General features: G+C 38.4%; 1 protein-coding gene and 1 pseudogene across 2 annotated transcripts in view; one reads left to right on the top strand and one right to left on the bottom strand.

The window, feature by feature from the left end:
• The window catches only part of LOC143405123 (glycogen debranching enzyme-like), a 66,331-nt pseudogene extending 62,932 nt beyond the window's left edge, over positions 1-3,399 (bottom strand). Inside the window, exon 1 of the transcript XR_013091975.1 lies at positions 2,492-3,399. The product of XR_013091975.1 is annotated as a glycogen debranching enzyme-like (transcript). The remainder of the gene's footprint in view (positions 1-2,491) is intronic.
• Positions 3,400-10,974: 7,575 nt separating this feature from the next.
• Positions 10,975-22,519, top strand: LOC143404344 (rho GTPase-activating protein 29-like). Its single transcript, XM_077110067.1, has 8 exons — positions 10,975-10,994; positions 11,289-11,421; positions 12,162-12,350; positions 12,622-12,759; positions 15,816-16,048; positions 18,812-19,127; positions 19,254-19,362; positions 21,669-22,519. Exons 1-8 carry the CDS (start codon positions 10,975-10,977, stop codon positions 22,517-22,519), a joined length of 1,989 nt encoding a protein of 662 aa, XP_076966182.1.
• Positions 22,520-22,594: the final 75 nt, after the last annotated feature.

Genomic DNA, 22,594 nt, shown 5'->3' with positions numbered 1-22,594 from the left:
CATCATCATGTTAAAATTAAAATTGACTTAGATCACAGCAGTACATAGCGTGGCAATCTTATTCCTCATGCTAAAACTAGGAATACTTTATTCAGATTTGCAATACATATTACAGATTTGCAGACATAGGCAATACATATCCCTCCTGGAGACAGCTAGCAAGATGAGTGATAAAGTATTATTGTAAATGGAAATTTTTCCCTCCACATGATTTATAGAAACTGAAGCTCCTAAACAAAGAATGTTTGTATATAAAATATAAAATGTTTATATTTTCTTAAAGAGGAAAAATGATAAATTTAACCAAACTATATAAAAGATGGAAGAATTCCAAATATGGAGAATACTTATTATGTTCATTATTCTGCTACTAAGTAAGATAAATAAAATGGGAAGACTCATGCTTTGGCTAGAAAATAATTATTCAGTCTTCTGTTGTTGAATTAAAAGAATCTACAGAGATGTCAGTCTTGAAAATGAAGATAAATTCTTTTAGGGAAAAAAGAAAAGAAAAATGAAGAAGAGTTTGGTTGTTTGTCAATTAACTATGAAAAAACTAAAAATTCCCAGTTTTTCACTCTAATTGGTTACTAAATCCTATGCATTTTAAAATGTCTCATTCTGTCCCCCTTTGCAACTCTGATATTGTTAAATCCTTATCTTTAACCAGATACCATTTTTAAGCTTTTTTTAAATTGTAGATGGACAGAATACCTTTATTTTTCATTTACTTATATGTGGTACTGAGTATCAAACCCAGTGCCTCACATGGGCTAGGCAAGCACTCTACCATTGACCTACAACCCCAACCCCCAGACAGGTTTTTTAAAAGAGCCTTCTGGATGATTTCTTGTCCCAGTGTTCCCTCTCTTTAATTCATCCTTCACATTACAAATTATCTTCTAAAATAATATGATCACTACAACAAAAGTGGCATATTCTCATTCATAGCATTTGGACGAAATTACTGTTTTTTAACTAGAGTTACAAAGTCAACCACATCATTCTTATTTCATAAGACCTTCACAATTCCCTCTTCAAACAGGTTAGCTGAATTTGCCAAGTTTTGGTGCATTTAATCAGAGTTGTAGTGATCGATCAGCAAGTATTTATTAACTGCCCTTCTGTAGAAGGGCAGAATATCTTTACTTCACAAATAGAGAAATTAATGCTAAAAATGTAACTTGACAAAAGCCACATAATTTGTTAGCAGCAGAGCCAGGAAAATGCTGATTCCTTACACTTGTCATTACACTGTACTCAAAAGCTTCCATGAAGAAAGCAAAGCTCAAGGACCTCTTTTAAGGAGTTCTTGGCACAGAGGAAACACCTGAGGCAGTAAGAATGCATACTTCTTTGAGGCTAGGGGAACAGAAAAAAAGGATTCCTAGCAGATACTTGCAATTAATTAAAATGTAGAAGGGAGTCCAGTGAGACACTTTAAGTTGACAGGAATATTAAGAGGGTAAAGAGGAAAAAATAGTCAAAACCAGAAAAGTGCAGAGTCAGGAAAGCCAAAAATGGAGTAAGTACTTGGTGATCTTAAGTGCCACACCAAGTTGGAAGAAGAGGAGAGTTGGCATTGGGGGTAACACATGAGATGGCTGAAATTCAAAGAAAAATAAATTTAATTCTTCAAATACTATAGAAATAACAAAACTTCTTCAAAATGGTTATCATTGTCCATTTGGTACACCAGTAAGGGGGAGCTGTATTTATTTTTCATATATCCAATTTCTATTTCACAAATTATATTACATAAAATCACTGTGGAAAGTTTTTCAATGCTGAAAAATTACAAAATCTAAGAAAATACAGCATCTATGAATCTGTTTTATAGAAACACAATTTGACTTTTTAATCACTGCTTAACTATATCAGCATAATTTCATTGGCTATTTTTTATTTGGCAAGAAACTATTTTCAGCTTTTATCTTCCCCACATTTGAGAGCATTTTGATTAATATAAAAAATAGTTTATTATATTTTTGCTATACTCTACTAATTCAGAGGTTCAGTAAAGGAAAAGAGTGAGCTATAAAAAACCAAAGTTACAGATATACTCAGTAAAATTATATATAAAGTATTTTCACTAAGTTTTAATAAGAAATGCTATCAGAAATAATGTGGTCATTAATGTGGGAGTTTGCACAGAAGGAAAACTGACCTATTTTATCCTTGTTCTTACATGACAGATATAAAACACTTTTAACTAAAATCAACTATAATTAGTTTAATCTGCAGAATATGAAGATCCTAGAAAACTGTATCTAACTCGAAGTTTTATTGTTTGGTGCTGGGAATTGAACCTAAGGCCTTACTCATGTCAAGCTCAAGTTCTAGTACTTTAGACATCATCCCAGTCCCTAACATAAAGTTTTAAAAATTTTAAATTGTATAACTAAGAAGAACCAATAAAATTTTTAATTGCCCATTAATGAGTTAAAATTTAAAAGACACAAAGGAGATATTCAAACAACCTGCTACTGACCTTGTTCAAGTCTGAAGAGGGTCTTTTCCAGCTTTTCCAGTTCGTTTAGTAGTAAAATTCTAATCTGTTTACCATGTCCCATTTTGGATTCTGGAGGCTTTGAAATCTTTCAGAAGAATTAAAGGAACTCCAAAATCAAATGAGTTACCCCTGTGACACACAAAAAAGGAATTACAAAAAAGAAAATAACTATTACCTTAAACTCTGCAGGGCTGACAGCTAGCTGCACTTACATGTTCTAAATGTGGTTTAACTCTAGCAGAGCAAAGAGAAAGAAGGAATCTTATAAAGAAGATCTGAGAAGGCAAATTGTTTTTTCTTCCCTTAAAGCAGAATGAGGAAGACTGAAGCAAATATAATGTATTGTCAATTCTCACGACTAAAACATAAAAAAACCAAAAAAGCTAAAGCATTCTCAGAGAAAAGCGATACTATTTAAGAAAGCGTGGAATTCCAAGGGGAAAAAGTCCCCTGTCTTGGGCCAAATGGCTGTCAAGTCTCCAAATGGCACTTCTGCTTACAGGAGATTAGTCTGCTCAAAGATAACAGGTGGGAGATCGCCCCATTCCCAAATTCGGGTCAGAAGCCATCAATGGGAGATGTGAACAGAGGAAAGCAGTTGTCGCCCCTGGAATAGCTGTAATAGACATAGGATGGACAGAGAGAGCTATAGATAGAAAGAATGCATTTCTCCGGGAGGCCAGCAGCATTCCTAGCACTTGGTGAGCAAGTTATGCAGGCGCCATCTGAGAAACCCCGGGTCTGGCGCTATTGGCTATTCCGGGGAGGGCACGGGAAGGCAAGCAAAAGGGGACAGGCCTGGGGCTGGGGATGTGGCTCAAGCAGTAGCGCGCTCCCCTGGTATGCATGTGGCCCGGGGTTCAATCCTCAGCACCACATACAATCAAGTGTTGTGTCCGCCAAAAACTAAAAAATGTTAAAAAAAAGGGGGGGGGCGGGGGACAGGCCGGCTGCCCAGCCACGGACAAACGCCACAGTCCAGGGAGGGCAGGGTGCCCTGAAGGGCAAAGGGAGGGGAGGTGGCGCCAGCACCCGGAGACCGGAGGGGAGCGTCCCTGAGACTCCCCCTCGCACGGGTCCCCCAGAGGCCCAGATTCCACCCAGCAAGGCGTGCACTGGCTTAGGTGGGAGTGGCAAAGGGAGGGGAGGTGGCGCCAGCGCCCAGAGACCGGCAAGGAGCTTCCCTAAGACTCCGCCTCGCTCGGGTCCCCCTGAGGCCCAGATTCCACCCTGCAAGGCATGCACTGGCTTGGGTGGGAGTGGACCTGCCTCACTTCCACTTCCTGGAACCTCCAGGCCCACTAGCCAAGACCCCTAGTCTCAGGAGAATGTGTTCACAGCGGAGTTTCAGGCTGCCGGAAGCCGGCTTCCCAAGGGGCTGCAGCGGGTCCAAGCAGGGTACCCCTATTTCTCCCGGCTTTAGGGGGTGTGGCTGCGTGGGTGCCACAGCCTGTGAGCTTAAAATTCTGTGGTTCCAGGCTACGAATTAGATTGAGCCGCCCAGTAGGATCTTTTCATGGAAAGGGCAATGCTTGGAGGCAGCGAGTTCTAGCCCTCTCTTGCCATGCATTTGGCTGGAGTCTGAGTACTGGATACTGGAGGAAGCACTGGGATGAGTGTGCAATGGAGGTGGTCGCTCTGGAGCTGCACTGGGCAGGGGACTGCAGAGATGGCTGCTGACCAATTGCCATCCAGGGTCAGGGCGGCCACAGCGTCAGCGGTGGTCCTGGAGGGGAGACAGCTGCTGGAGGGGCGGGGTCTTCCGCGAGGATGGAACCTTGAGATGGGCGCCCACGAGAGGTAGACGTCAGGAGTGGGCATTATGGGAACCGGAACACTGTGGTCCTTGGTGATCAGTTAGCAGTTGGAGCAGGACGACGACGCTGAGGCAGCTGAGGACCAGAGCCATACTCGTGAAACTCACGGGTTAACTTGACTTTTCCTTCTTGCTTTTTGGGTCTTCACAATCGTCTTTCCCACTGGGATCTTTTTGTAAGTGTGGGTACATTTCCTGAAATTTCATTCTGATGAGTACCTAGGTAAAGAAACTAACAAGTGCTGTTCCCTTTTTACTTTTTCTTTACACACTTCACCTCATCTAGGCCTTTGTTGATGACTACTTTGAGCAGGGAAGGGGGCCTAAAGGTGCAGGGACACCCTCCTTGCCATTCTTTCTGAGTGTATCTCTATCCTACCTCTTCTCTGTCCTTCCCTTATGACTGTCCCTTCTGTTTCCATTCACCTTTTTTCAACCATGACTTTAGCACAAAAAGTTAGGGTCTAAATTGGAATTGATAAGCTGGGAGATCCCAACTGCTACAAGGAGGGTATGTCCCTGTGAGTATGTGTCCAAGATTCCCCAAGACCCTGTCGGTGATAAAAATCTGGTGTTCCAGAGGTGGCCCCCCTTCTGAGGAAACCAGTGGACCAGGACTGTCCTTTTCTTTGAGTCAGACAGGTGCTGGTTTATTTCACTTTTCCACTACTGTCCCTGTCTTAGAGACCAAGAAGAGGGTTCCACACTGAGTCATTTGGGTCTTTGACATCCACTGAGTTCTTTGGATCTTTTGGGGGAAGGGAGGAGTGTTAGGTGTTTTGTGAATATTCCAAGGCTATTTCTAAACAGCAGGCAGCTTTTTGTTCTATATCAGTTTTGTTCTTTTCCTCTTTGGGTTCACTTCACCTCCTTATTGAGTTTGGGTGTAGGGGTCTCCCTCTTCATGGAAAAGAATTCAAAATTAGATGTGGAGGTGAGTATTTAGGATGAGTAAATAAATCACAGTATATTATACATGTATACACATGAGTCTTTGAAATTTACATCCTCTTCCCTGCAGTGAGTTCTTTAAGCAGTTTGCCAGAAATGCCTACTTAGAAATGCTACCCTATTGTAAGAACTGTGAAAGTGAGGAACAGTGACACTTAAGCCTCATTAGGTTGACAATACCTATAGCTCTGTTCTCATGATTTTGATAAAACCTTTCAGACTGAATTTGAAGAAAGCCTGATGGGCCCAGGTAGAAAAGTTTCAGCCCCCAAGTTGGCAAGATATTGAAGTTTGGCTGAGTTGAAGAATCACTATTCAGTGAATGTAGGGTAACAGCAGCCCACTCCACCTCCTGAAAATAGAACAACCTCTCAATTATCATGGCCTTCACCTCCCAACTATAAAAGCCCTTGACCTAGGAATGTGGGCATTTACAACTGCTCTTTGTCCCAGGGAGTTAGTACTACCAGTGAACAAAGATGATTCCCAGAAGGGATTCTGGAAGGATTTTGATTCCTATCTATCTTAATTTATTCAGCATTCATTCTGAAAATTTATCAGGATCTCACTTTATGCTAGACAGACTCCCTGTAGAACCTTTCCATTTAATGAGTGGCAGAATAAAATAACCAAAAATTAGAGCCAAAGGAATGATTATTTTCAATGGAGGGAGTGAAGTGATATTTTTGTGTGAGCTTGAAAGTAAAGGGTAATTTTAATAAGCACAGAAGTGTGGGGCGGGGTTCCTGCACAAAGGATCTCACTGCTTTGACAGTGCAGCCATTTGCTCAGAGCCACTGAGGAATCTGAAAGAGAGCTCTGTAGGTGGCCAGAATGTGCAGGTTCTCAAATCAAGCCAGAACCACTTGATCTGAGACAACAAGTCACAGACAATAGCGCTGCTTTGAAGCTTTGAGAGTAGTTGGTTTGCTTTTTCTTTTAAATTTCCCATTCACTTTCATCATGGTGATGAGCCACACACATAAAAATAATTCATATGTGTAAAGAATACAGGGGATTGATAAAGTTTGGGAACACATTCTGGTCTTTTCTGTGGAAAGTGGTATGTGTTTTATTAATTGTCTTTATGATGACATGATAAGGAATTGAGCCACCTTGTTCATAGAGCAGATTTTCGGCAATAATGCCTCCCTTGATAAGAGTTTTATTTTTCTTGAAGAGAGTTTAGGGGTGTATTGCTGAAAAAGTTTTCAAATGTCACAGTCTTCCTTTTATTTTATTTGTTGTGGTGTTACATATTGAACCAGGGCTTCAGCCATGCTAGGCAAGCACTCTACCACTGAACTACACTCTAGCCCCATAGTCTTCCTGTGAAAGGAAGAGGTAGGAGCTAATTAATATGTTTATAGAAGTGTTAGGGAAGGGTAAGTTCACTTTCAACTTCAGGGTGTATGCAGACAGAACCTTCCATAATTTTACATTTAATATATTTCTCTAATATTCATTGAGTACCACAATGATCTCACATTTGTGCTTAGCATGTTAGAATGAATGGCTGGCTTCCCCAGGACATTCAGGGGACTTTAGGATTGGTTGAGCCTTGCTGGAGAGAAATGGGAAGGAGAGTGATGGAGCTTATGGGGATGATCTTGAGATAGCCCAGAGTAGATCTGAAGGTAGACTAAAAAAGCAAAAACAAGTTTTCATAATGGGAAATTTCAAGCAGGCATCAAAGTAGGCCAAACAGTATTTGAACTCTGTTTATACAACCTCAGTTTCAAAAATTATCAATACCTGAACGGTCTTTTATCTCTACTACCATTATAATTAATAATGCTTAAAAGCAATTATACACAATACATCAACATGACTGTGTTCCCAAAATATCCTTTATTTATAAAAATAGGCAGCTGCCCTTCATAGCCCTGAATTCAAAGACGGATAGTGTTAGGTTGTATGTTTAGGTGTGTGGTTTCTGTTCATTTTAGAGTTGGCTGAAATAAGGTTTGATGTTCATCCCTCACATTATGGATATCTGTAATTTCAGCACCACTTATTGAAAGACCACGGAATTACTTTGGCATCTCTGACAGAAATCGGTTGACTGGGATCCAAGGTGGCAGAGTAGAGGAGATCCTGCTTCAAGCTGCTCTGTGCCTGAATCAGAGAAAGCTATCAGGTGGCTTCTCCTGCTCGGGGTCTTGCCTTCAGGGAACACAACATCTCAGTTCATGTGACAGGACCTCATCCAGCGGATTTTCACAGAATCCACCAGAGCTGTGAACACCAAGCAGAACTCAGAGCCTCTGTGTTCAGGTGAGACTCCAGGCTTCAGTCCCAAAGCCCACAGTTTGAGCACAGGCGCGACTCTCAAGTGGGGGAGCAGAGACACCAACTCAGCACCTCGGCGGAGTGGCAGAACTCCAGGGGATGCTCTGCTCCCATGCAGGTCCCCAGACCACGTTCTAGGCACAGCACAAGGACATCCCAGCTCCCCCACCTAACCAGACACCCCGACTGGGAAAAGGACTGACTTGACCTTTCTCACCATCTTTGGGGGGTGTGGTTACCAGCTGGATCTGTGACTGAACAGGTACCTGGGTTCCAAATCCACTCCCCCAGCTGTAATAACTCGGTATAGAAACTATCAGCACAAAATCAGCTCTCAGTTGAACAGGAGTGCAGTGCCACCAGGACACTGCCCACTTGGTGCAATCCTAAGTTGGAGGGCGTGAGGTCCCCCAGATGAGACCTGATAAGCAAGAGAGGGGAGGGGGCTAAAACCTAGGAGCAACTCAGAGAGACCAAGATTAGGGAAGCCCAGACAAGAGAGGGAGAGCTTTAGTCTTCTCACACTGGTTACCTACACCACACTGAGGGCAGAGAACCAAGCTTGGAATAGACAACTCTACCTACTAAAAGAGAAGAAAAGGGAACTCTGAGAGTATTTTGTTGTTTGTTTGTTTGTTTTGTTTTTTGTTTTCTTCTCTTCCATTTTATCCTCTTTCTTTCTCCTCTACCCCTCCTCCTCTGGTCCTCACAACCCCAACATATAACCAAGAACTTTGCATGAAATAGAACTGAGTCACCAGAATAATATAATATAAAGAAATTACATAAGCCACCCCTCTTTTTTTTTTACTTCTCTCTCACTCTTTTCTTTTTACTTCCTTTTTATTTTTCTTCCTCCCTCTTTCTCTTTCAACCTCCTAATTCTTACTATTTTTACTTCTTGTAATTTTCTAAACACATATACGTGTTTGTTTTTATGCATTCTACTGTCCTCCCACATACTTGTCTCCCCTAAATTACCTCCTGTCTATTCCCCTGCTACTAACTCTCTTGATTAGAGTTCTCCTCCAAATTTCTAAGTTTTATTAATCCATTGCCCTCACATCTTTTGCCCTTAACATAAAGTCAGATACCTGACCTCTAGTTCTCTGTCCACCACCAGAAAAAAGTGTACATCTTCTATGAAACTACTGATTATATTTTAAATTATAATTGAATCTAGAATTACTAGACATTGAGACTAACTATGAATGTCTTAATAGCAGTAATTTACACATAGGTGATGTACTGTTTATTTTGGGAATGTCACCATTGTCTCTCCCCACAAAGAAAGGATCTTGGAATATACAAGAGCAGTACAAATCTATAGGGTAAAAAGAATAACACACCAGTCCCACAGAGCAGGAATGAAATACCAGCAACATGAAAAGACAAGGGAAGAAAATACCACAATTGAAGACAATGCATCATTAGAAGAATAATTAGAAACAGCAGAAATAGTGACAGAGAAAGATTTCAGGATTTACATTATTCAGATGTTTTGGAATCTCAAAAAAGACATTAGACAACAAATACAGATAGTGAAAGATCACTTTGACAATGAACTACATAAACAAATCCAAGAAACAAAAGATGACCTCTACAGGGTGATTGAAAATTGAGGATATATATATATATATATAAATATATATATATATATATATATATATATATATATCAGAATTACTTGAAATGAAAGAAATATGAACCAAATTAAAAACACAAATGAGAGCATCACCAGCAGAGAATACAACTTAGAAGATAGGACATCACGAAGACAAAGTATATTATCTTGAAAAGAATGTAGACAGCACAGCAAAAATGATAAGAAACCATGAGCAGAAAACCCAAGAAATATGGCATAGCATAAAAAGTCCAAATTTAAGAGTCATTGGGATAGAGGAAGGCACAGAGTTCGAAACCAAAGGAATGTGCAAACTACTCAATGAAATAATATCAGAAATACTTCCAGACATGAAGGATGAAATGGAAATCCAAATCCAAGAAGCCTGCAGGACACTGAATGTGCAAAATCACAACAGACCCATACCAAGACACATTATAATGAAAATTCTCAATATACAGAAATAGGAGAGAATTTTAAGAGCCACAAGAGAAGTGAATCAGATTACACATAAAGGTAAACCAATTAGGTTAACAGCAGATTTTTCAACATATTCCCTGAGAACCAGAAGATCCTGGAACAACATACTTCAAACTGGAAAGATAATGGGTTCCAACCAAGAATCTTTTATCAGGGAGAGAAATGAATTACAGTAGATGGGGTAGAGAGAGAAGATGGGAGCTAAACTGTGGAGCCAACCTAGATGTCCTTCAGTGGATGAATGGACAAAAAAAAAATGTGGCATTTATACACAATGTAATACTACTCAGCATGATAAAAGAACAAAATCATGGCATTTGCAGGTAAATGGATGGTGTTGGAGAAGATAATGCTAAATGAAGTCAGCCAATTCCTAAAAAACAGTGCCAAATATTTTCTCTGCTATAAGTGGGGTGACTTATAGTTGAGTTGGGAGGAACAGCATGGGAGGATGAGATTAATTCTAGGGAGGGGTGGGAGGGAAAGAGAGGAGGAAGGGGATTGGCAAGGATGGTGGAATGTGTTGGACATCATTTACAAAGTACATATATGAAGATTTGAAATGGGTGTCAACATACCTTATATACAAACAGAGATATGAAAAATTGTGGTATATATGTGTATTAAAAATTGTAATGCAAAAAAATAGAACATATATACTGGCATAAACTGAAGTGAACATACTTTATATCCAGAGATAAAAGAAATTGTGCTCTGTATGTGTAATAAGAATTGAAATGCATTCCAGTGTTGTCATGTATTTAAAAAAATTAAATGAATTTTAAAAAAAGAAATAGCTTCACTAAATACAAGAGAGTCTACTTTGGATTCTATTTTATTCTGTTGATTTGCATGTCTCTTCCTAGGCCAAAAGCACACTGGCTTGAATCCTGTAGCTCTACAGTGAATTGTAAAGTCAAGCAGTCTAGATTCTCTAAAATTTCTTTGGCTCTCCAATACCTTTAACATTTTCATATAAACTTTAGAATCAACTTGTTAATTTCTGCATAAAAACATGCAGGGTTCTTCCAAAATCCTATGTACTCAGCAATAAAAGAGAATAAAATCTTGGCCTTTTCAAATAAATGCATGGTGTGGGAGAAGATAATGCTCAGTGAATCTAGGCAAGCCCAAAGAAACAAATGCCAAATGTTCTCTCTGATATAAGGAGGCTGACTCATAGTGGGGTAGGGAGGGGGAACAAGGGAGGACTCTGAAACAGAGGGATGCGAGGGGAAGGGAGAGAACATGGGGTTAGAAATGATGGTGGAATGAGAAGGTCATCATTATGCCAAATACATGAATGAAGACACGGATTGGTATGAATATACTTTGTATATGATCAGAGATGTGAACTATTGTGCTCTACATGTGTAATATGAATTGTAATACATTCCACTGTCATAAGTAAATAAAAAAAGAAAAAAAATGTGTGTTTTATAAGAGATCAATAAATCAGATGCTTTTTTATGTTAGAAATTCAAAATAATAGCTTTTTGTAATATATAAGTAATCTCAAAGTCTAAAAATTACTCCATGTACAATATCATGTGGTATATGTTTTTGTCATTTTACCCTTCTTACATACTAACATTTCTGTTGTAAGGTCCCAGCTCCCTTGGAACATTTCAGCAATCATTAATGGCAAAAGCAGCTGCCACCCATAAGTTCAGAAAATGGAGATATCCAGCAAGATGTAGATACTGTGAACACATTGTCATATTTCAAGGTCTTAAATGCCAAGAGGTAAAATCTTTTTGGAATCACAATTTTTTCTTTTGCTATATACTTTTTTGTTATGATTTTACTTATTTAGAGATGTGTGTGTCCACACACAAACACACATTTAAATATATATAAATTTGTTGTTTGTACTCCTGGGAACTAAATTTAGGGTCTTGTACATGCCATATTTTTAGAGAGAGAAAAGAGAAAGAGAGAGGGAGAGAGAGAGACACACACACACACACACACACACACACAGAGAGAGAGAGAGAGAGAGAGAGAGAGAGAGAGAGAGAGATTTTTAATATTTATTTTTCAGTTTTCGGTGGACACAATATCTTTTTTTAAATTTTATTTTTATGTAGTGCTGAGGATCCAACCCAGCACCCTGCGCACACCAGGGGAGCGCATTACCGCTTGAGCCACATCCCCAGCCCATACACTCTTTCTTAAAATTGTGCTTTGAAATGGGCTCTTGCTAGATTGGTCTGGCCTTTAACTTGTGAAATTCCTGTTTCAACCCCTCAAGTAGCTGGAATCATGGGCATATGCCATCACACCTAGCTTGCCAGTACATGTTTAATAAAGTCCCACAGTTTATTTTTGTAGTTTTCTTATTTGTTTTCCTGTTAAATGTAATTCACAAACCACAAATAGTACTTTTTCACTTATTTTTGTCGTTATTAGTCGGCCTGTATTTTGCTTAGTTGTGAATAATTTTAAGGTGAGTCAATCAGTTTTCAAATATCATTTTCTTATAGTGTCTTCTTATCTGCCATAAAAAATGCATGGCAAACTTAACCATCGTTTGCGGACATCGTAAACTTCGGGGGAAAATACACCTATTTGGAGCAGAATTGTCCTGTGTTGCCAAAAAGGAGCCAGATGGCATTCCTTTCATAATCAAAATGTGTACTTCAGAAATCGAAAGGACTGCCTTGAGTTTACAAGTATGTTGTTTACTCTTAAAACTCTAAAAACATAAATGCCTTTGTGATTTGATTTAATGAAAAAGAGATTTTAAGAAAATCAGCACTCTCCATTTGTAATAACTAAATTTATTCACATTTATTTGGAAAATGTTAATTTATTTGACTTCAACTTGTATTTTTTAAATACTAATAAAAATTGAAGTAGATACATCAACTCTGTCTAGATGTCTGCATTTAGCCCTTTGTACTAAAGTGAAATATTGCATTCTGTTTTTCTTTTCTCTTCAAGGGAATCTATAGAGTCAGTGGCAACAAGGCAAAAATCGCAATCATGTGTGGAGCTCTGGAAAACGGAAGGCATTTAGTAGATCTGTCCGAATTTTCTTCACACGATATCTGTGATGTGTTGAAATTTTACTTACAAAAGGTTAAAGTTTTATTCTAAACCTACCATCAAATGCAAAGAGCAAAAATATTTTATATTGAATATTTTTCATTGGTATAGACTATGTCATCACCCCCCTCATTATTCTAAGATTTTATAATGATGTACTTTGATGTGGATATATTTCCATCCAGTATTCTGGCCACTCCATGAGCTCCGTCAGTTGTGAGCACTTTAGTTCTTGGAACTTTTCTTGATTTTTATTGCCATTCTCCCACCCTTGTACTTGAAGCTCTTCTTTGGAGATGTGTGTGTGTACCATACACAAACACACATATAAACATTTATAAATTTGTTATTTGTACTCGTGGGGATTAAAAATTCAGGGTCTTGCACTTGCTTGGCAAGCATACTTGTTCTCCAGTTCCCTTACCTTTTCTTTATTGTTCTTTTTTTCTTCAAAAACTTTCTAAGACATTTCCTTGTCTTTTTCTTCTTGAATAAGTAAATTACTCCATTTGTGAGATCATGTTTTAATATTCAAGAAGTCTGATTTTCTATTCTTTTGATCACATTTTTTAAATGATTATATGATGCTCTTTTATTGTGGATGTTCATAGATTTTTCTCATTAAGGGTTCTTTTCTCTATTTGGCCTCTAACCTCTGTAGAAATACAATGTGACCCTCATATATAACATTAAATTTTCTATAGCAACATAAAAATTAAAAATAAAGTGAAGTGATTTTTAACATATCATTTAACATTTTGAATATCTGTTTTTTCAAATTATGAGTTATTTTGTTTATGTATTTGTATTGCAGCTCTTTTTCTTTGAAATCTGGTATCTATTTTTCATTTAGAACACATCTCAATTTAGATCAGTTGCATTTCCAGTACTCTTTCACCATATCTGACTAGTTGCCAGCATACTGACAGCATCATTTTAGACCTTCATTTTGTTCTTTTTCCACCCATTTTGATTTTTGTCTTTCATGGTGGCTAGTTACATGAGTTTTGACTTGAAATCATTTTGGAAGCACTTGAACACATCAAGGCTTTTTAAAAACTTGGAACTTTACTATAAAGTGGTCTAGGTGGACTGTTTGGTATATGCCTAACTACATGTCTCTAGTTCCCTGTTCTGGCACTGGTGTGATCCTCCTGGGAAGGCATTTTTTCTAATTGTAGATGAACACAATACTTTTAATTAATTTATTTATTTTTATGTGGTGCTGAGGATCCAACCTAGTGCCTCACACATGCCAGATGAGTGCCCTACCATGAGGCACAACCCCAGTCCCCCAGGAAAGGGTTTTTTCCTTGCCTAGAGATGCAGTACCAATACTGTGGAAGCCAGGGTTACTAAGACTGTAGGATCTGTGCTTTCAGTGTGCATATAGCCAACATATCCCCGTTTGAAAACAGTTACCTCTGTGGTCCTTATGTTTGGCATTGCCTCGATTCAGAGAGCCTCTGTATCCCATTGCCCAGAGAAAAATTTTCCAGTTTTAGAAAGGAGATTGCCCTAGTACATGGAGTGGAGACAGGATTCTATAGAGAGCTAAGCTTTCTCAGCTGGCCCACCTGCAACCTAAGCCAAGATCAGAGGACCTGGTAGTGATTGTCCACATCCCTTTAGGATTCTGAAAATCATGTTGAGTGACAAAGAGTCAGTTCCCTTGGAAATGCTGCATCAGGACTTATTCATCTGCTCTTCTACTTGTGAATTGTTGCTTTTTGTTTTCTCTATTTTCCTAGTCCTTATGAGCCTACTGCATTTTAGTGGAATTGCAGGAGGGAAAGAAATTAAGTATAAATTGCTGGGTCTACAATGTTAGCCCAGGAAACCATTGATAACCCTTTAATCACATTCTACAGATCCCTCAACTGAGAAATGGAGGTTGATACCTTTGAATGACTGGAAGTCTCATAATGTGTCATCCTTAACCTTGTTTAGTCAGTCAGGGAAAGGAGATGAATTGGGTCCAATACAATAAACTTGCATTCTGTTGAGGAATTTTATATGTCTAAGACTTTCATTTGGCAAAGTGTGCTCAATTCTTGCAATAGTGTTAGAGAGTAGCCTTTATCTGACTCATTGACCTAAAGCTCCAAGAGGTGATGTGACTTGCTTCAGATCCCAGAGTGGTTGAAGATAGAAACTGATCACAGGGCAACACCTTAACTTCCCACAGATATTACAGGACATCAGGTAGCCAACGATTCACTGAATTTTTTATTGTAGGTCAGTAGAAACATTGAAATTCATTATGGCAGTGGATATTTGTTGTAAGAACTTCTTTTGACCTATTCATGGCAAATCAGCCTGTTTGAAAGTTTCATGAGATGTTGACAGTATGTTTTTGTAGGTCATATTATCTTGTGCTGATCTTCATTCTTGCCTAAGTAAAATCTGTGCCCTTTAGCACTTTGATATTTTTACCCCTTACTCATAAAATCCATGGGTTTCTGATTCATTTTATAGATTCTGTTCACTATTCTATGTTTGTTCCAGTAAAACAGCTGAAGATTATATATTTGGGGGGCAGATGTGAATAGAAGAGTTTTAAAATCCCATAATGAAGCTTAAAGCTTAAACTTCATTTAAAGTTTAGAATTTCACTCATTATCCATTAATTTGTTATTAACATAAATATAATTTATAGTCAAGATTTTGATTTGCTTTCTAAGTCACTTCTCAACCAAACATATATATTATATTTTATGGGCAGGGATGAAGCTCAGTACTAGAGTGCTTGCATAGCATGCTTGAGGTCCTAGGTTCAATCCCCAATACTGAAAATGATACCAATAAATACAGATTGACTTTAGAAAATTTTGTTAATCTAAAGGGACATGCTAAATTATTTGAGTAATTCTCTCTTATAGTTGACTTTAACAAAGAAAACAGGCAGAAGATTTTTTCAAAATATTTATTTTTTGGTTGCAGCGGGATGCAATACCTTTATTTTATTTATTATTTTTTATGTAGTGCTGAGGATCAAACCCAGGCCCCTGCATGTGCTAGGCAAACACTCTACCTCTGAGCCACAACCTCAGCCCAAAGGTATTTTTAATATAATTTTGTTTCTTTAGCTACCAGAACCATTGGTTTTATTCCAATGGTACCAGGAATTTATGCAGCTTGCAAATGTCATCCAACAAATTAACCAAGAACAGGACACCAAAAGGGACAACTCTGAAGACAACACATCTCCAAATATGTGTACAGATATCAACCAAATTTTTCTCAAAACCAAGGACCTTGTAAGAAAATTGCCACCGTTCAATTTTAACACTCTACATTACCTTATCATCCATCTTAAGAGGTAAGAATTTTTATACCATCTTAGCCATTTTTAATTCAACAGGGCAATAGTATTCAGTACATTTATATTGTTATGATTTTCAAAATGATTTTTAGGATGTTTTTATTATGTGTTGGGAGAGGGAGACATTGAATACATGTTCATGCAGCAAACATGGTTCCCTCAGATGCTTCCTGTGTGCCAGGCTCTGGCTGGGGAAACTAGGGTGGAAATATAGGGTTTCTGCTATTTGTGGGCTTATCCTCTTGGGGTACAGGTCTGTATATAACCACAGTTCACCATCATCCTTTTTCTAGTAGCTGTGCACAGCTTGTAGGCATGCAGAGGAAGTTTTGGGGGTAGGAATAGAGCAGAAGAGGCAAAAGGCCTTGTGTCTGATTTTAAGAACTGAGTGGTGATTTGGTATTGAATGTGCAGAAGAGCATACGAGGCAGAGAAATGACATGGAGACACAAGAAAGCATTTTGCATTTAGAAAATTTGATTTCATTAGGCTACAATATAGCAAGCAGTAGCAGGAACTGTGCTACCCTTCCTAGAGACTTGATAAAAAATCTTACCTACCTGGCAGATTAGTTGACCAAGGTGTTTCTATGCCCACCAAAGAACTTGGAATCAGGAATTTCACATATTCAGATTTGCCTGCTAGACCTTTCTGACAGTAATTAAGATGTCCTTTTTAAATTTTTTTTAAATTTATTTTTTGTGGCTGGAATTGTGGCTCAGCAGTAGAGATTGTGCAAGGCCCTGGGTTCGAACCTCAGTCCCACATACAAATAAATAAATAAAATAAAAATTTAAAAAAATTTATTAGTTCAAATCAGTTATACATGACAGCAGAATGCTTTTCAATCCATTGTACACAAATGGAGCACAAATTTTCATTTCTCTGTACATGATGTAGAGTCATACCACATGTGCCGTCATACATGTACTTAGGGTAATGATGTTTGTCTCATTCCACCATCTTTCCTACCCCATACCCCTCCTCTTCCTTCCCTCTCCTGAGCCCAATCAATGTTCCTCCATCCCCAGGAACCCAATTATGTATCAACATTTATTTATCAGAGAGAATTTTGGCCTTTGATTTTGGGGGATTGGCTTACTTCATGATATTCACCAACTCCATCCATTTACCTATAAATGCCATTATTTTATTCCCTTGTAATGCTGAGTAATAGTCCATTGTGTATATATACCTCAGTTTTTTTAACTATTCATATCTTGAAGGGCTTCAAATTATTCCATGAAATATAAAAGGAGGAAACCCTTCCAAACTCATTCTGTGAAGCTAGAATCCTGATACCCAATCCAGCCAGAGACACATCAAGGAAAGAAAATTTCAGACCCATATCTACACGATGAACATAGATGCAAAAATTCTCAATAAAATTCTGGCAAATCACATACAAAAACATATGAAAAAAAAAACAATGCACCATGATCAAGTTGTGTATTCCAGGGATGCAAGGTTGGTTCAACATACAGAAATCAATAAATGTAATTCATCACATCAATAAACCTAAAGAGAAGAAACCTATGATTTTATCAATTGATGCAGAGAAAGCATTTGACAAAATACAGTACCTTTTCATGTTCAAACTATTAGAAAAACTAGGGGTAGTAGGAATATACCTCAACATAGTAAAAGCTCTCTATTTTAAACCTAAGGCTAACATCATTCTAAATGAAGAAAAATTGGAAGCATTCCATCTAAAAATTGTTCAACATAATCCTTGCCACTCTAGCCAGAGCAATTAGGTGAAAGAAATTCAAGGGAATACAAATAGGAAAAGAAGAACTTAAATTACCATTTTTGCCAACGACATATTTTATACTTGGAGGATCCAAAAAACTCCACCAGAAAACTTCTAAAATAATAAATGAATTTGGCAAAGTAGCAGGATATAAAATTAATACCCATAAATCAAATGCATTTCTATACATCAGTGGTGAATCCTCTGAAAGACAAATAGCAAAGCTACCCCATTCACTATATATATATGTATGTGTATGTATAATATATATATATATAATATATATATCAATCACAGCTACTTTACCCATAGATGAATCTAGTATCATCCTGATAGCTAAACCAGGCAGAGACAGATTTCTTTGGATAGTCATAGAAATATCAAGCTGAGAGTGTTTGAAGTAAAACCAGAACATTGATAGTGGCAATAGAACAGAGAGGTGTTCAGGAGAGAGAACCATCCAGGCTAGAAAACTAGCTGTGGGCAGCTGGGAGTGTGGCTAGTGATAGAACACTTGCCTAGCACATGTGAGACACTGGGTTTGATACTCAGCACTGCATAAAAATAAATAAATAAAATAAAGGTATTGTGTCCATCTCTAGGTAAAAATTATTTTTGTAAAAAAGAAAACTAACTGGGCAGTGAGAGAGAAATTGACAGTGCTGTTTCAGTTTCCAGTTCTTATACTGGAAAGGGAGTATATCCCACATACAATGATGGAGCAATTTTTAGAGGTGTTTTTCTTCCTTCTGCTACTGAGTTCAGTAGTTCCTTCTACTTACATGCATTTTATCCTAATATAGTACTCTGAAACTCAGTTTGGTGTGTGGTAAGTATCATAATGAAACAAAGGATTCTTTCCCTGGACCCACCAAACTTGACCCTTGACAAACGTTTTGTAGTCTTCTATAGCCCGAGTTTTCTCCAACCTTCTCAAGTCATAGTAAACTAACATTAAAGACATCTATTAGGCAAATCTCATACACTTTATGTGTTCTTCTTTTCAGGGTTGCAGACCATTCTGAAGAAAACCTAATGAACTCAAAAAACTTGGGGGTGGTATTTGGACCCTGTGTCATGAGGCCCAGGCCTACAACCACTCCTGGTACCATCTCCTCCTCTCTTGTTGCATATGCCAATCAGGCCCTGTTGGTCGAATTCCTCATTACCAATGCAGAGATGATCTTTGATGGGTCCCTAGAGCCACAAAATGTTTCATCTAGTACTGACGTTGTTGCACCTCGGGTGGATGAAAGCCCTCCTTGCAAACCCGTAATATCAACAGAACATTCCACAAAGTCACAATATTTTTCTATGAAGCAAGTGAGTTTTGACCATTACAGAATTGCATTAAATTTGTGATGTTTATGTTAACAAGTTAATAGTCTTTGAACTGTTTGTTTTGAGATGTGTTTTGCTTTTAGTCTAAAACTTTTCTTGTTTCAATAGGATATTCACACTGCAGATATTGAAATTAAAAATTATGAATTGGCTACATCATTTGAGGAATCAGAACGCAAGCAAAATGCATTGGAAAAATGGGATGCATGTCTCATTGGTGAGTGGTCATGTAACATATATCCTTGCATATTTCAAACCTTGCCAAGAAGTCGTGATTAAAAACCAAGGTGAGGGCTGGGCTTGTAGCTCAGTGGTAAAACGCTTGCCTCGGCATGTGTGCGGCCATGAGTTGGATCCTCAGTACCATATAAAACAAATAAATAAAGATAAAAATATTGTGTCCATCTACAATACTCATCCTTTAAAAAAAACAAGGGGTATTAAGTTGAGGTAAGTTCAAACTTCAAGGGTTTATTAGTTAACTTTTCTAGCCATTGAGAAAGTTTAGTGAATGTCATTTAAATGAATATCATGCTTTGTTTCTCTCTTGTAAAAAGATATCTTGAAATTCATAAATTATTTTTGTTCTCTTTCTGAGATTTGTTTTCACCTTCACTTCTTTGTCATCAATTAAAGTCAAAACAGAAAAAAGCTGGACTCCTGAAACTCAAAAAAAAAAAAAAAAAAAATAGACTCCTAAAGTTTTTTGATGTCCCTTTACCTGTGGCCTAACTTTAGCACATTAAGCACACATGTCTTCCATTTTCTTGGCTCCAGTCTTTTTGTTCACTGTTTTTAATCATTTTATTTCAGTGTATCATTTCTGGTAAGGGGGTTGAAAACCTTCCATTCCTTACTGCTCTAGTAGAGCTTAATCTGAATTTTTCAATATATAGTCATAAATGTTAAATTTGATATATAAAATTAATGAAATATCAATAAGTGTAGCCTGAGAAAGTCTGAAAACAAAGAGTCCATTTCCTCTCTGCAAAGAAAAACACTGGACTCACTGATTCCATTTATCTGATTTGATCTTATCAGCACTTCTGTGCTATGAACCTTGGCCTCATTTAAGCCATAGTTAACAGTCTCAGGAAGGTAAATAATGCCAAGGGTCATGTCCTTAAATTATTGTTGATTCAGGATTTGAACCTCATCCTGTCTCATTCCTAAATGTAACCTTGTTTTGCTGTCCAATGAAATTGGATTCCCAGGTAGGTATAGTAATAACAATAAATAATTTTAAAATATTTGAAATTTTCATTACATACCAGGTAATTCTGAACCTTTTATTTAGAAGATCATTAACAACACATGCCAACATATCTCCACATAGGAGTTTGTCTTGACAGAAGAAGGCAGGTAGGGCTAGTGCATTAGGCTTGCCCAGGGCAGAACTGGAGCAGGAGCTGAGACAGCACCCAGGCAGCTAGAAGTGGTGCTAGAAGTTCTGCAGGACTGTAAATATGTTTTGGTGGTTGCCATCCAACCACAATGGCTCAGCTCCCTTCTATCAATGTGGAGAAGGGCCCAGGACAGCAAATCACATGAGCACTGCCTGAGAACCAGGGAAGAGAGGCCAACAGCCTCAGGTGAGGAAGGAGGTCAGATGAGATGATGACCTGCGATCATCATCAAGTGATGCTGCTGTGCACCTGTCTTCAAACCACTGCCCAAGGATGTGGGAGAAGGACCAGGTGGCAGGGATGAGGACTGTGGGCTATGAACAGGGCTGTTGGAAAGCCATCAGACCAGTGGCAAGGCACACAATTGTCTGATGTTTCTCAGCAGGGAGAAGAGGATCATGGCCAGAGGGCTGCACCTTTCTAGTAACAGGAGCTTCTAAGGCACATGCAGCAAAGACAGAGTGGGAGATGCTAGGGTTGTAGGTGAGAAAACAGGGACCTTGGGACCAGACTAGAGGAGAAAGAGAAGAAGGTAAGTCTGGAGTCTACAGAACCAGTAGCACAATGGCAATTCTGACAGCTCTTCAACCTTCCTTTGTGCAGAGGATGTTGCCATGTATTAGTGGATCAGCTGGGAGAGCATCCAAGTCCTCTCTGGTGTGTTGCCCTCAGTATGGACAGAATGTAGCTGGAAAGCAGATTAAGTGACAGGCAAAGTCCTTGGGATTCAGGACATGGAGTTTGTTGGTGTACAGAATAGTGTTACTGTTCTAGAGTTACCATTGTCTGCCTGTTGAAATCAGGAAAGTCTTAACACAGAAAATATTCATTCATGGGTAGTATATTAAAACAAGTAACTACAGGAAGTGTTTTTTTTTTAATTTTATGTGCTTTGTGACTATTTATACTATTAAGATAAATTTTAAAAAGTAATGCTTTAATTAAAAATGTGCCTTTAATATTGTATGGATTTTTAATTCCTCTGCATAGATGACTGAGAAAATAGTGTTGGAAAAATATGTAAGTCTCTGTTGTTTGAGAGAATGCCCATTCATAATAACCAACTTCCTTATTAACCAAGCTTCATGAAGTTAAAAAAAAATCTCTTCTTTTTCAGATCACAAAGAACCTGAATCATCATCACAAAAGATGGACAATATATGTAAAACCACGAAACCACTTAGTCTGAAATCTGATGTGACAACAAATGATATACAGAGGCCTATGCCAAGCACCAAGATCAGATGTTGCTGTTTGCCTGTAGATAGATTCCATCTTGCAAGCTCTCCTAATGAGAAAAACAGGAGAAATGTGGGAAATGTCAATTCAGACAAGTTTTGCCAGAATCTTACCTTTGAAGGAGTTAATATAAAAGATACCTCTACTACTGTTGGCTCCCAAATTAATGGTTTTGATCAGCAGATTTCAGAAAAAACTCAGGAACAACAATGTGAACTAAAGAACTTAACTGGCATGAGTGCAGTGATTGTGCCAAGTGTACTCCAGGAAAAAGTGACAATGAGCATCAATGATAGTGGTGACCATTCCAATGGTGCCACACAGCCCAACACGCCAGCCAGTTCAGCAAGAGAGGCACCAGTGAGACTGTCTTCTCATTCTCACCGTCTTGCTCCTGCAAGAGCACCCAGAATACTGCCGCCCCATCTCGGGACAACATTTTACAAACCACCTATCCTGACCAGCAAAGTCAGGGGGACTGAGGAGAGACCAGCTTCACCTTCAGCAACAGTGCCTCCTAGCACAGCTCTTACTCCCCTGAGTCATGTGGAGAAATCTGTTCCAGAGGCAGACAGCACATCAGCTTATGCTTTGAAACCAGCTGCTGAGCCTAAAGAGAACTGTGAGGAGGTTGGCCTGCCTGACATGAATCCAATGTGCCAGGGACTCAGGCTAAAACAAATGGAAGAGGTACAAGACCTTGAATTTGAAATGCCACAGTTTGTGTAGGTTGTCAAAATTCAGTTTTTTTTTCTTGTTTCGTTTTTATGTATTGTGTTTATTTTATGAAAGAATGTTGTAACA

The sequence above is a fragment of the Callospermophilus lateralis genome, chromosome 7 (genome assembly GCF_048772815.1).
Source record: "Callospermophilus lateralis isolate mCalLat2 chromosome 7, mCalLat2.hap1, whole genome shotgun sequence".
In the NCBI taxonomy this organism is placed as follows: Eukaryota; Metazoa; Chordata; class Mammalia; order Rodentia; family Sciuridae; genus Callospermophilus; species Callospermophilus lateralis.
This window is presented reverse-complemented; position numbering and strand designations above follow the sequence as displayed.